Source organism: Lactuca saligna, chromosome 3, assembly GCF_052625555.1.
Source record: "Lactuca saligna cultivar CGN05327 chromosome 3, ASM5262555v1, whole genome shotgun sequence".
Classification (NCBI taxonomy): domain Eukaryota; kingdom Viridiplantae; phylum Streptophyta; class Magnoliopsida; order Asterales; family Asteraceae; genus Lactuca; species Lactuca saligna.
Window position 1 is genome coordinate 216,377,470 of NC_136419.1, and position 14,489 is coordinate 216,391,958.

The 14,489-nt window shown below is 34.9% G+C and overlaps 1 protein-coding gene across 1 annotated transcript; it reads right to left on the minus strand.

Annotated features, from left to right (window-relative positions):
* Positions 1–301: 301 nt before the first annotated feature.
* LOC145036373 (uncharacterized) lies at positions 302–1,444 on the minus strand. The gene has a single exon (XM_078984817.1). The coding sequence runs from the start codon at positions 1,442–1,444 to the stop codon at positions 302–304; it is 1,143 nt and encodes a 380-aa protein (XP_078840943.1).
* Between the last annotated feature and the right edge of the window lie 13,045 nt (positions 1,445–14,489).

Sequence of the window (14,489 nt, forward strand, 5' to 3'; positions counted from 1 at the left end):
TGTTATGTTATGTATGTTTTATATGTTTTGGACCGGAAGGTCGTAGCATGGAAGGGCGTATACGTGGTTGGTATTTTGGGGGTATCTCACTAAGCTTTCGGGCTTACAGTTGTGGTTTAATGTTTTTCAGGTTCTTCAGGAGACTGTGGCAAGGCGAAGGCGCGATCGTACCGCTCCTCATGATTTTGTAGCAATGTGATTCTGGGAATACTTAATGACTTGTATTGAAAAACCTTTTTGTAAACATTTTAGTGAAAATCGGGTTGTTTGAAAATTTTAAATTGGTTGTGTTTTTCGGATGTTACACTTGCATTGTCCGATCAACTGCTTCTACTGCCTGCCTCTTAGCCATTGCTGCTTCATCCCATATGATTACCTTTGCCTCGCGAAGTATCTGAGCCTTCCCACTTTGTTTAGTGATCTTGCACATCGAGTTATTATCAAGATTGAGGGGAATTCCAAATCGTGAATGAGCTGTTTTCCCTCCTGGCATGTTGTTAGCCGCAACACCTGACGTGGCAGTTGCAAGTGCAATAAGACCACGGGCACGAATATTGGCCAACAAAGCTTTATACAAAAATGTCTTTCCAGTTCCACCGGGACCATCTATGAAGAAGACACCTGGAATATTTTGATCCACATGCCTCATTATCTCATCATATGCAAACTTTTGGTCTGGATTGAGAGAGTCCCGCGCATGTAAGTCTTCATATGCCACATTTATAGAGTATTCTTCTTGCACCTCACGATAGCCTCTTGATTGTAAATCGATGTGTGCACTGACATTTGGGAGGTCGTAATCACTAAGCTTTTTACTCATAGATTCTAAGAAGACTCTAATGTCGATGAGGACCATATTTTGCGCTCGTTCGGCACATCCATATTGTTTCCTATAATCTTCAGAAAGAGCATCATAGTGGTCGTCCCATAACTTGCGAACATTTCCTGGTTCACAAAAAATCAGCATCGTCGCAAATAACCTTCTAAGTGCGCTGGGAAATTGAAATAAGGAAGCCTCTACAAGACATTGTGATAAATTATCATCGGTCTCTATTAAACCTCTTTCAAGAGCTGCTTTTCGAAATGTAGGGTGTAATACACCATTGGCTGTATATAAATCTTCAAAGCAGGTAGGCCCAGTGATATGACATAGAAGCAGACGTAGGTAGTATCTCTCTCCTTCCGCTGGATTAGCATAAACAAGTCGACCAACCATAGATTTATGTTCCCTGGTCCTCCAACATTGGTTGCCTCGATTCCATGTAAAATGTTTGGGAAAATCCTTATACAAGTATTTTCTCGCTTTGGAATCTTCTTTATTCTTCTTGAAAAATGCCGTCAACATTGAATTTTTTTCTTTCTCCCTATCAACAATGTCTTCCATTCTGTCACCGTCTTTGAACCTAACCAACTGTTGATTCGGGAGATGTATTTGCAAGGCCATCACACAAGGGTGGATTTTTGAAAGAGGAAAGCTAAAAACTCGCCATAATACCTCAGGAGGGGACACATAACGTGCGTCTTGAAACTTTCGTCGTCGGACTAGTGGTGGTGGTCTGACTGGCGGTTGTCATTCGGCTGCTGTGGTGGTCCGACAACTTTGAAGAGAGAGAGAGAGTCTTTTATTTTGTTTTATTTTTAATTGTTGGTAATAAAACAAAAATGAAAAATTAAATAATAAGGGCAAAATCGTCTTTCCAAAAAAATTCAAACCAAATTGGATCAAACTTGCAAGAAAATGAAATTTTTGGACCATTCATGCTAGCCAAAACCGTTTTGGTTCTAACATGTTAGTTTTGACATACCACAAGAATCATTTTTGCAATTTTGTCTTTTAGTTTTGCAAAAACCGTAAAAAATCGAACCGGACTATATATATATATATATATATATATATATATATATATATATATATATATATATATATATATAGAGAGAGAGAGAGAGAGAGAGAGAGAGAACTCACAATTAAAATTTCTATAAATATAAATATTTGTCTTAAGAGGATGATTGTATATTTTTAAATATACATACAGTGATATTTATAAGAGTAAATAATGTTTATTATATTTTTTAGTATTTTAATTATAAGAGTATTAGTGATGATAGTATTATTTTTATGAATACATTACATGTTGTATGTATATATGTGAAACAATTATTATATTTAATTTGCATTGTATTTAAGCATTAGAAGCATGTTGAATGAGTGATTATGTTATTGATTTTAAACCAAGAGGTGATGATATCAGTTTATCTTTAAGATAACATTTGGGCTCTAATTTTGCCAAAAGTATTCCTCATCGCATTTGACCCTCATATTTAAGGAGTCGCACATTGCTGGGGATGAAAAATTTGAGGAGTCGCACATTGCTGTGGATGAAAAATAAAGTTTCTCAAAAAGTTAGGGGTGCAAACGAGTCACACTACTCGCGAGCTACTCGAGATCGGATCGTTAAAAGCTCGAATCGAAATCGATTTTAAACGAGTTCGAGCCGAGCTCGAGATTAATATTAAGCTTGATTAGGCTTGCGGGCCTAAACGAGCCTTTATATAATATAATTTAATATTATTTAAATATATCAAAATAAAAACATATTAAGGAAATTATGGATTTAGGGTATTAGTAAACGAGCTTCTTAATGAGCTCGAGCCGAGCTTAAGTTTATTTAGACAAGTCAGATAAAAAACGAGTCGAACCCGAGCTCGAGCCAAGCTTGTGTAATTCATTACGAGCTCGAACCGAGCTCAATACTAGGAAAGCTCAAATTGAGCTGAGCTCGAGCTCGAGCCTTATATAACTTAAACGAGCCCGAGCCGAGCCTACCTAGGCTCGGGCTTGGCTCGGCTCGTTTGCACCCCTACAAAAAATGATTAACACTTTTCATCCGAGTCAAAGTAACTCGATGAGTTACCTGAGTTTTAGTAAAAAGACAACAAAAACTAACAACCGCAAAGAAAAAACCAAACAACAAAAAAAATCGCAAAAATCGAACAACATAAAAATCGAACGGTGCGATTTTTAAATTTCAAAAAACTGAAGTTGCGGTTTTCGATTTTGTTTTGGCTAAAAACCGCACCGAACCACACATTGGTCACCCCTACCACCACACGTAGGATACCTATCACTTTAACACATTCCACATCATTATATTTATTTTTTTAATTGAAAAATATAATAAACTTACATTTTTAATAATTAAAAAATGTTTACTTTTTTAACTTGTTTTTCATTAATTATAAGAACAAAATTACAACTTCAAATTATGCTATTTAATTAAATTATATTATTTAATTAATCTAGAAATAAAAACCATTACATTAATTAAAAAAACAAACATACATATAAAAAAACTAATATTCGTTCATGTTAATGATACAAATATTTCGCAACATCTTCCAGAAGGTTGAAACACTTATTATGAATTTCAACTACTCGTTCTAAAAACTTATTCGTTTCGGGTATGAACTTCTCAATTGAAATGACAACGTAGGTCGCATAGCTCAACATTTATCTTTAATAATCATATTATGTATTATAATACATGCTAGGACCAGTTTAATTCTTTGTTTATCCCAAATTCGTATAACATATTTCACTACATATCATGTCTGTTTAAGTACTCAAAATGTCATTTCGATATCATTTTTCGCTGATTCTTGTTGTTTTTTGTAAACAACTTTGCCTTTTCATTTCGAGGAACCGAGTATGCCTTTATCAATGTAGAATAATTCGGGTATATCCTTGATAGTAACCGTATTTGTATGTGTGCCCGTTCACTGTGAACGTTATATCAAGTGCTTTGCCGGTCCAAATAATCTTTGAAAAGAGGAGATTGGTCAAGAACATTAATACTGTTGTTAGACCCCGCTACTCTAAAAAGTATATGCCATATCCACAAATCTTGAGATACAATAGCTTCTAAGATGATAGTTGGTTCACCTATATCTCCTCGAGTGAACTGACCACACCATGCATTTGGACATTTTTCCCAAGCCACATGTGTGCAATCTAGACTGCTAAGCATACCTGAAAATCCATGCCTTTCTTCATGAGCCGAATAAAATCTCTCAATATCACGTTGAGTAGGTTTGCGCAAATATTCTTCGTGAAAAACTTCATACACACATACAGAAAACCTATCTACACATTCAAGTGCGGTCATCTCGGATATTTTCAAGTATTTATACTGTTACACCCCAAAACCGAGAACGACGGAAATGTTCTGGGGCGGAGGACATCATGTAAAGTATCACAACACAGTGAATGTAAATAAGCAAACAACATCATCCATTGCATTAAATATATAATTTTAATACAGGCGTGTTATGTACAGTTATAGACACCAAAAATAATATAAATCAAAATAATAAGATGAGTCTTGGATGCGCTCCATCTTCTCAAAAGCTGACCTCGGTACCTGTCTACTGATGACCTGAGAATACAAAGTTATTTTGAAAGAGTTTATCAGCATTAAGCTGGTGAGTTCATAAGTATTTTAGTGTCAGTGTTTGTTATCAAAACGTTTGCACATGTCTCAAGTGTAAGTTTGTAAAATGTATGTAAATGTTTGTAAAAGTCTGAATCTCTCAGAAAAACCTATATTTTCTATTAAAGTAGCCTTTTACCAAGGCTTAACTGTTTTGTACGCTCGTTTGTTGTAAAAGTGTGTAATTTCCCAAGTGTAACTATCATTAATAGAATATAGTTTATACATGAATATTTAAGTGAAATAATCACTAAATGTATATAATGGGTAAATTAATGTAGTACTGTAGTGTTGTGTTATGGGAACTACTGCTGTACTAACTACCTTAAACCGGATTTATATTAAGGTATCATGTGATTTAATTGTACCATACTATCGACTGAGTATCAACGACAAATGTAGGTCGTAAAAAGGTATGACGTTTGGCACCCGCAGACCTCCAGTATAGATCTATACGCAAACTCACGCTCTCACTCAAAGAGATTCTGGTTACAACTCGGGCCATGACAATTAAGGCATGCACCGATACAGTGGATCACATTTATGAAAGTATATGTATGTATATGTACATGTATTGTTCTTGTTCTAGTATCATTGTATATGTTCTCTTCCTTAGTATAGTCGTATATGTTATCTTTCTAGTATAGTTGTATATGTACTCATAGTAATGTAATGTATATGTTCTCGTAGTAATAAGTATTGACTCATGAATGAACTGACTCATTGATCTAGCAATAGTGTAAGAGTAATCCTGCGTTACCTTGATGGTAATTTACTAATGATGTAACTGATACACATGAATTTGGAAGTACTTTTATGTCAATATCTGCACATATGATATATAATTAATATTGAAATGACCCTCGGACGGCTACCCGACATCCCACCAGACCACATCCAAATCGAGGAAAAGGAAATAGGGCGGATGGCCTTCCTAAGCCTTTTAAACATTTCTTATATATCTATGCATACATGGATATGTAATTTATAAGAAGTATAATAAAGTTTAAATAAAAGTGTTTGATAAGTAAAAGAGTTTGTAAAGCATTTTGAAGTAAAGCAATTTGATAAACAATTTGAACAGTGATAAAATCATTGGTTTGGTAGTTACTAATCACATGTGATTGATATAATAACTATAGGTATTCAACTTGTATTCCCCCCCCCCCCCCCCCCCTAAAAGTATTTTAAAGGTTAGTTTAAGGGGTATGAACTCACCTGTAGTGAGTGGTTCTGATGACAATGTTGGATTAGACACTAGGTGTCAAGTGGTGACTTGAGAACACGCGCGAATCCTATTAAGCATATGAAGGCACATATATGGATTTAATTAGTGTTATGAACATCTAATTGATGATTTTGGGACCACCTTAGGGACTAGTAAACACTTATAATGAAGTGTTATAATCACATATGATTGTATAAGGGTTTATAAGTCTATACAAGAGGGTGTATGGCCAAAATACACACTATATGTGTGTGTGTGTGCGGCCAGGTGTGCGACCTAGTGTGCGGCCAACACATGTGTGCTGCCCTGTGTGCGGCCATGTGTGCTGCCAGATGAAGATCTTGGTGTTCTTGGCACCTTTTATGAAGATCTTCAAGGAGAATGGATGATACTTGAGAGGATTTTTGTCTTCTATGTTTGAAGAAGTGAAGGTAGTGTTCAAGAATGATCCAAGGGTGGTATATATATGTAGGGTGTGCGGTTAGGGAGGTGTGAGGCCGCAAACAAGAGTGTGTGGCTGCACATTCAAGTGAGTGGCTGCACACTCCATGTGTATGGCCGCACACTCCATGTGTTGGAGTTTTTGGCCCGGTTTCGATTCCTACACTTCGAGTTAATCCTTTTTAACACTCCTACCTTGATTATTTCATATTTAGAACACTTCATTAGACTCTAAAGGGTACTACTATACGGTAAAATAAGTCTAAAATTGGAAAGGATTGAAGAGTGCACGCGAGAAGTTTTTTGGGTTGTCACATATACCGTATCCCAAATATCTAAGAGCAGCCACACATTTTTGTATGCTACTAAAACCCATTCTCCCTCTAGCGTCGGGTTTTTGTTTGAAAATTCATAACGAGATTCTAAAGCATTACTAATACGTAAAAATATAACCTTATTCAGACAATTATCGGTAAAGTAATCACGTATCAATAAGTCGTGTGCAGTTTGGCGATCACGATTGATGACTGCCTTCTACAAGCAACATTCGAACTTTCTTCGTCGTGAATGTGTTGCACAACGTTGATGAATGTCTCGAAAAATTCTATGTCGTCATCCGAGTCAAATGTTTTTAAGAATTCCATGTGTTTTGTGGTTTTAGAGAATGAGTATGAAGGTGTAAGTTTCAGTGAAAATAGAAGGTTTTAGAGAATGAGAATGAAGGTTTTATATGTATTGAATTGAGTTTGAAAAAAAAAGAGGTCAAATGGCCGTTCAACGGTCAAGAAGACAATCACCAATCAACTTTCGCTTTAAAATCATCGTAGACTAAACGAATCATAACGACCACGCCCGACCACGATTTGTCGGGATGGTGTGCACGAATTTTTCTCGTGGCCACATGGACCTCGGATGTTCTGGTTGAGAGTATAAAGTAGGGTCTAATGAAACATAAGAATGCGAATTTCTATCACAGTGAGTACTTTTGTTCCGTTTATACGTTTTTCAAAACACAAAAAATGATGATTTTTTAGGACTTTTATTTTCTGAAAGTCAAAGTTTTCTTTAGAAAAAGAACTTTAAACTTTCCAAAGCAATCCCAAACAAATCCTAGTTTCATGGTAATCAATTGGAGTTTGGGTAAAAGTAGTAGACCGACATTGTACGGACCAAGAGTATGACTATACTAAGTTCGATTTCAATGAGAATGCCTCGGTGTCCTCAATTGGAGTTACTTTTTCTTAAAATTAATATATTACGATTTCACAAAAGTTTTAAGTAATATATATATATATATATATATATATATATATATATATATATATATATATATATATATATATATATATATATATATATATATATATATGTTTCATTTTGTTTCAATGTTGACAATATAACCGGTCACTGGACATGATGCTTTTAAGTGATATTTTGTAGGTATTAAAATTGAATAAAAATAGTCAATTGAAAAAAAACATAAAAAACATAATTGTAATTTATTTTGAAAACCTAGTCCCTCTTGTGTATATTGTCTTTATCATAACAAACGCTTTTGGAGCAAAGTAACCAAAGCTTTTGGTGTATTTTTCTTGATTGTGCATTGGGATGGTCTCTTTGGGAAATGATGGGTCGTTGGATGGATATTGTTTTATGAATGGTGTACATGTGCTTGAAGTTCTTAAGTGAATTGATGAGAGACACTTATCTTCTATGAAGAAAAGACGATTGAAATGACGACTTTGACAACAATTTGGGTGACATGGTCAGCAAGGAAAATTAAGCTATTCGATCCTAATAGGTTCAGAAAAATATCATTGATTTAAAAGGTTGTCTTATAGTTTTTTAAATGGTTTGTTTTTAGAAACAACGAATTTTTGATATCTTGGTTGCATAACTCAATATCCATACAATTTGCATGGTTTTAACAATAAAAAATTGCGAAACATTTATCAGTGGTCATCCAAATTTACCCGTTTATTACTTTACATTTACATATAGTAAAATAACAAATTAACTAAATAACAGTGAAATCTACATAGCAAAAACCATATTAACCGAAACAAATAGACCAAATATCAACAAGATCCACATATTAAAAAGCAAATAAATTGATATAAACAAAAATCTCAAGCACCATTTGATCTTTTACAGTGAAGAACTGCATCAGAAATCGAATTGTCAAATTCATATGAAACGTCCATAGAATAAGAATAATGTACCAACGATTTTCCACGAGCTGATTTGATACTATCAATGTCCCTCTCACCTTTCCTAAATCTCAAATACCCAAACAATTTTTTCATCACTCGTTTTGACGATTTTTTCCATTCTCTAAATATATTGTGTGATTGAATATTTTCTGTATTATATATACGAATAGCCTTCAAAGAAGGTGTTGCGGGAGCCGAATTTGAGATGATAAAGTGCTTCGGAAGAATACGTCCCTCAGAAAACATCTCATCAGCAGTTGTTGTAGAGGTCGATGCCAAAACGCCAAAACTGAAATCGCTTGATGACTCTTCGAAAAAACACTTTGTTTCTTCTTTGAAAGAAGCTCTATTGTTTGTCAACCAACTAAAGGAAAAGCTTTCTGCAGCAAGAGTTGGGGATATTTCCATTTTTAGAAAGAAATATCCCGTGAAAAGACCATAAAATTAATAAACTTTTTGAGCATTTTTCGTTACAAATAGGAGAAACCCGTTGAAATAAGCTTTTGATGTGTGGACTTAATGTTGAATCAAATTGTATTATATAGAGGAGCTAGAGAAATTGAAATCAAAATTCTTATTTGTTAATTGTAAAGGATTAAAATAAGATTATATTTTTAATCAACTAAGATACATAGAAATAATATTTTTGTACATTTATAACCAAGACAAAATTTCGTATTCATAAGTATTTAATTATAAAAGATGTTATTTTCGACAGTCTATTTTCCAATTTAATATTTAATTCTTTAATTAAAATAAATACTTGTCTTGTAGTTCTTTTTTTTTGTCACAATACCTGACAATTCTACATTGTAAATTTTCTTCATCAATTAATTTTCTTTGTTCGACTCATTCAAAAGATAAATATGAAACTTTGAGTTTGAATCTCATGGACGACATTTTCTGCATGGAAATAATTTATTAATTTATTTAAATATTTTTATTTATTCTGTTTATAAGAGGAATAAATATATAAAATGGGTCGGCATGGCGTGGCTTACACACGTAATTAAGTGGATACTATCAACGCTTGTCATTTTTCACGATTGGACCATGCATTTGTCGACCAGCCAGCTGATCATTATGGAGATGTTTGGCTAAATTATTATTTTGGAATTGATTACTTTATAATGGTTAAGACTCTTAATAATCAATGTTTTACGTTCAAGATATTTGCTTTTGATTATGATTATTCATGTCAAATTGATGAATTACATACAAATTCAGAATAAGAAATTCTATTCGTACCCCCAATTGCCTTGTATACCCCTCATTGTGAATGTAATAATGTTTGTGTATCCTATATAACGATTTATGTGAGTGAGAAAGGTAGATATAGTAGCACCCATTATATATCTGGATTGTAATAGGGAAGCGAAACAAGTTGTTTATTTCATCGATTGGGAAGATGATCACGTATTGGAATTTGGAAATCCAATAGAGAAGCGAAACAAGTTGTTTATTTCATCGATTGGAAAGATGATCACGTATTGGAATTTGGAAAATCTTTACATTGAATCTAAATTTCTCTACTGTTTGCCCTTTATACTACTCTCGTTTTTCTCTCTATAATGCATCAGAAAAACATATTCAAATAACTGTAAATCCTCAAATTTTAGGGATCCTATACAATATACTAAACTTTTGGCCAATAATTACTAAATTCTAAAAGATAAAAAAATTATATTTTGTATTTGTTTTTATTTCATTTCATTATATCGTGACACATTTTTTTTTAATTCAAAATATGATATAAAAAAAAACTTGCCTTTATTTGAATTTGTCTTCCTTCTAACCTTATTTAGTCAAAAATTTCATAATACCCTTCATATTAGAAAAAACATTTTCAAAAATACCTTCATAAGACATTTAGCTAATTCAGCTCTAAAAAAACTTTTTTTTTACGCAAAACTTGACTACTTATATAAATAAATTAGGAGAAATGACATAAAGCCCTATGATGTTTATAAAATTAGTTAATTTAGTCCCTAAAGTTATTTTGTTGTTTTTGGGGGTATAAGGTTGGAAACAACATGTCCTTTTAGTTAGTGGGACCTATTAGCTCTTTTTGCCACATCAACAATGATGTGGATGACAATAGAAGGGTGTTCCCAACAAATGTATGAGAGTCAAAACCTAGTTTGTAAACCAACCTATGAACCTATTGTCCCTTCCAAATCATGTGATAATTCGAACAAACTTTGAGAACAAATGGGAAAGAATGATCATTGGGCCTGACACCTTTACAGATCATCAGATAATAAGATTGAAACACCTCATAAACTCCGACAATGTTGTAAGTTCATGTGATGGTGTTCCACAAGAAAGCAAAGTGAGAATAGGGGAGTGATTGGGAAAACAGAAGGCAAAATGTTGATGGGTCTCCGAAGGTGGCGTACTAGAGGATGAGAGAAGCAAAGACGCTAATGTTGTTTGGGAGGAAGCCATTCAGGAGGTAAATTACGTGGGAATATATCAACTAATGTCTTGTCACTAGTTATTATGTCATGTCATAATAGTTAGGCCAAGCCATCAACCTATAAGAGTCGGTTACCAGTAGGTAATATTTGAACAAAACATATAGTTTTATTGGTGTTTTTTGTAGAAAAACTTTACTTGGATGGTGTTTGTTGAACAGAACAAACTTGGATGGTGTTTTTTGAATGATTTTGAAAGATAATTACCCTTTTGAGTAATTTCCTCTTGTTTTTTTCCTTTAATTATTTTTTTTATAGGTAATTGCTGGTTACCTTAAGGTGAAATTTGAACAAATTATGTAGTTTGTTGGTGTTTTTTGTATCAAGGCTTTACTTTGATTGTAACGCCTGGTTTCCGGTATGAAATTATTTTCCAACGATTTAGATTCTCTTAGAAGACTCAGCGAGTTGGTAGTCTCAACTCAGCGTGTCGAGTCGTTTTTGGCCGCGGAGTTTAATGAGTCAACTCGACGAGTCGAGATGTCTCAACTCAACGAGTTTGCAGCTGGGAAGGAAACCCTAATTTTTAGGGTGTTGCACCCTATTTAAAGGACTTAAGTCCCTTGACTGGCCTCCTTACCAGCCCACTCTATCCAGAAACCCTAAAATCGAGCATTTCTTTCCACTGTTGAGTGTGTGAGCTTGAGGAGAGCCTTGAGTGTTCCTTTTTGGTGCTTGTTGAAGGAGCTAAAGAATTGAGAGTTACTTGGCTTGAAGAAGGAGACTTGGATCCAACATCACTAGCTTATTTGCCAAGTTTTTGAGGTATCAAGTTCCCACCTTGCTTAATAATTGATTAGATATCTTCTTGGGTTAGATTGTATGATTTTAGCCATGGTTGGGTGGTTGTTGGGGTAGTAGAACGTCCCAAGTGTTTATTCTTTCAGATCTAAGATCTTCATGAGCTCTTTTGGCATAAAGGTGCCAAATTTATGGTCTTAAGGGCTTCATGCATCCATTAAGTCTTTCTTTTGGCTTCTTTTTAGAATTTGAGCCTCTCCTAGTCATGCATGAGGGTAAAGTTGGAAAATTTATGTGTCCATTCAACTTCAAGGGCCATATCTGCAGTTTGGAGCTATGCCTTTGGTGGTTTAGTGCTTAATGATTAACTCCTCACCCTTTTAAGCCTAGGGTTTGGGTTTTGAACCCATTTTGGTGGTTCCTAGGGGTAAAGTTGGAAACTTCACCCTTCTAGATGCGATTCTGGTTGAGATCTGGGCTATGAAGCTCTTAGTTTCGATTGTGTCGACTTAATGAATTAAGATGTTGGATTTCTGATGAACTCGGCGAGTTTATTGATAAACTTGGCGAGTTGGATCGGTTTCTTCCCGACTTTGCAGATTAATGGAGAAACATGGTGAGTTGAAAGACAAAAATCGGTGTGTTGGGTCAACCTGGGCCGTTGACTTTGACTTTGAATTTAGTCTTTAACCAAGTTTGACCTATAAGGGGCTTTTGGGAATTTTGAGTTGTATTAAGGAAATCGTTTCTTTTTAGGGGTTGAGTAGAGAAGTCGGGATCTGTTCAGCTATCATTCCTTATTTGAGGTGAGTTTCTTTACCAGGTCTAGTGGGTCGAAGGTACCAATTCCAACCCATATTGATGTTATGTTGTTAGTATGCTAGTTGTCTTTGTGACTCTTGCATGTTCTTGTGGTTATATGATTTCCGGGCTAAGGCCCAATGCCTGGTGGGGCCTGATGAATATTTGTATGCTATGTATCTATGTGATTATTGCATGTGTATGTGTTGATCTGATATATGTTACTGTATGTTGGGCAGGGCCCGTTTACCGAGCTGAGCTCGATGCCGGGCGGGGCCGGATGTCGGGCGGGGTCCGATGCCAGGTGGGGCCAACTATATGTTTATTTTATGTTTGCTATTTGGTATTTTGGGGGAACTCACTAAGCTTTGTGCTTATGGTTTTTAGTTTATGTTTCATGTACTTGCGGTTGTAAAGGGATGACCTCGGGATGACTGCATCGCACACATTGTTGGGATTCCACTTATGATGTTTTACTCTGATTTTATGGAACATGATACATTGGTTGTTATTTAAATGTTTGGATGATTTTGGAAAATACTATTTTATCTATTATTAAAATGAAATTTTTGGGACCATATTTTTGAATGTTACATTGATGGTATTTTTGAACATACCAAACTTAAATAGTGTTTTTTGAACGATTTTGAAACATAGTTACCCTCATAAGTTGTAACACCATGTATTGATTCGTTTCATAATTCGGGGTCGTGACCTAAAGATCAAGTATGATCAGGCTTCAGGCTTTGGGAAAGAGAAGTTTAGACCCATTTGGATGTGGGTAATGTAGATTATGTGATCCAAGAGTTTGGTTTGTACTTTGGAGTTAAAGGGTAAAATGAGAAAAGTAGTGTTTTAGACTTCTTTTTATGAATTATGGATTTTATTTCGACTTGTCTTAAGTTAAAAGTAATTAGATAGGGTTGCAGATCTCCTAAATACCTTTCCATGGATATAAAGATCGTCGAAATCGAAGCTGAAACGAAGAAGTTATGACTGTTTGAAGTTTGTATGGTTTTGGGTTAAGCTGCGTACAGTGGGCGTACGGGGAAGTACGCTAGGCATACTAGGGCATCCCTGAGTAAGTTGGGCGTACCAGGAGTATACTGGGCATACGCTATCGGTGCCGAAACCCTATTTTTGTGGTTTGAACCCTATTTAAGCTCCTTAACTTCCCCAAACCCATTCCATTCTCATCCTCGACCTCTTTAACACTCTCCCATGAAAACCCTAACCCTAGTTTGAGCCTTTTGAGCAAAAGAAAGTGATATTGAGTGCTTTGGAGTGTTCTTATTTCATCTTGGAGAAAAAGGAGCTCATTGGAGAAGTGTTGGTTCCATTGGAGCTTGTAGATGTAAACTTTGTTCACCTTGATCTTTCTTTTAGAGGTATAAAGTTTAAATCTTGATAATGCATTTGATAGATCAAGATAGTTTTGGGTGTAATGAGCTTTTGGTCACTTTAGTGCATAAAGTTTATATCTTGAAAGTTTCTGACCTTGTTATGGATAAAGTTGGAAACTTTATCCATCTAAATCTCATATTGATTCAGATCTAAAGGTTGGAGACTTAGACTTAATGAATTAAGTTGAAAGAGATGCTCTTTTGGTCCCTTTAAGTGTTAAAAACTAGATCTTGGTTGTTTGGACCATTCTAATGGATAAATTTGGAAACTTTATCCATTATGGAACTATTAGGATCCATTAAAATGTGATCTTGATCCTTCTAATCCTTCCATGAAAGTGTTATGATATCTTAATGGATTAATAAGTTATGGTTTTGGCTTTTGGACTTTTTCTAGACTTAGAAAGTCATAAAGGTGGAAACTTTATGACTTAGAATGATGTTGTGGGACTAGATCTGGGTGTTGGATGAAAGGACTTAAGAGAATAAGAACTTAATGGAAAAGTTCCATCTGACCGAGTACGTTGGGCGTACCTTTGAGTATGTTACACATACTCGTATGGGGTCCCGATTATGGATGGTGAGTACGCCATGTGTACGAGCTAAGTACGTTGGGCATACTCAACTTGAACTTTGATTTTTGTTGACCGTTGACTTTTGACCAAGTTTGACAGTGGGTCAAACTTGAGGATTTT

Coding starts and splice junctions, on each gene's coding strand:
- LOC145036373 (XM_078984817.1), bottom strand. CDS start 1,444: ATGGCCTTGCAAATACATCTCCCGAATCAACAGTTGGTTAGGTTCAAA.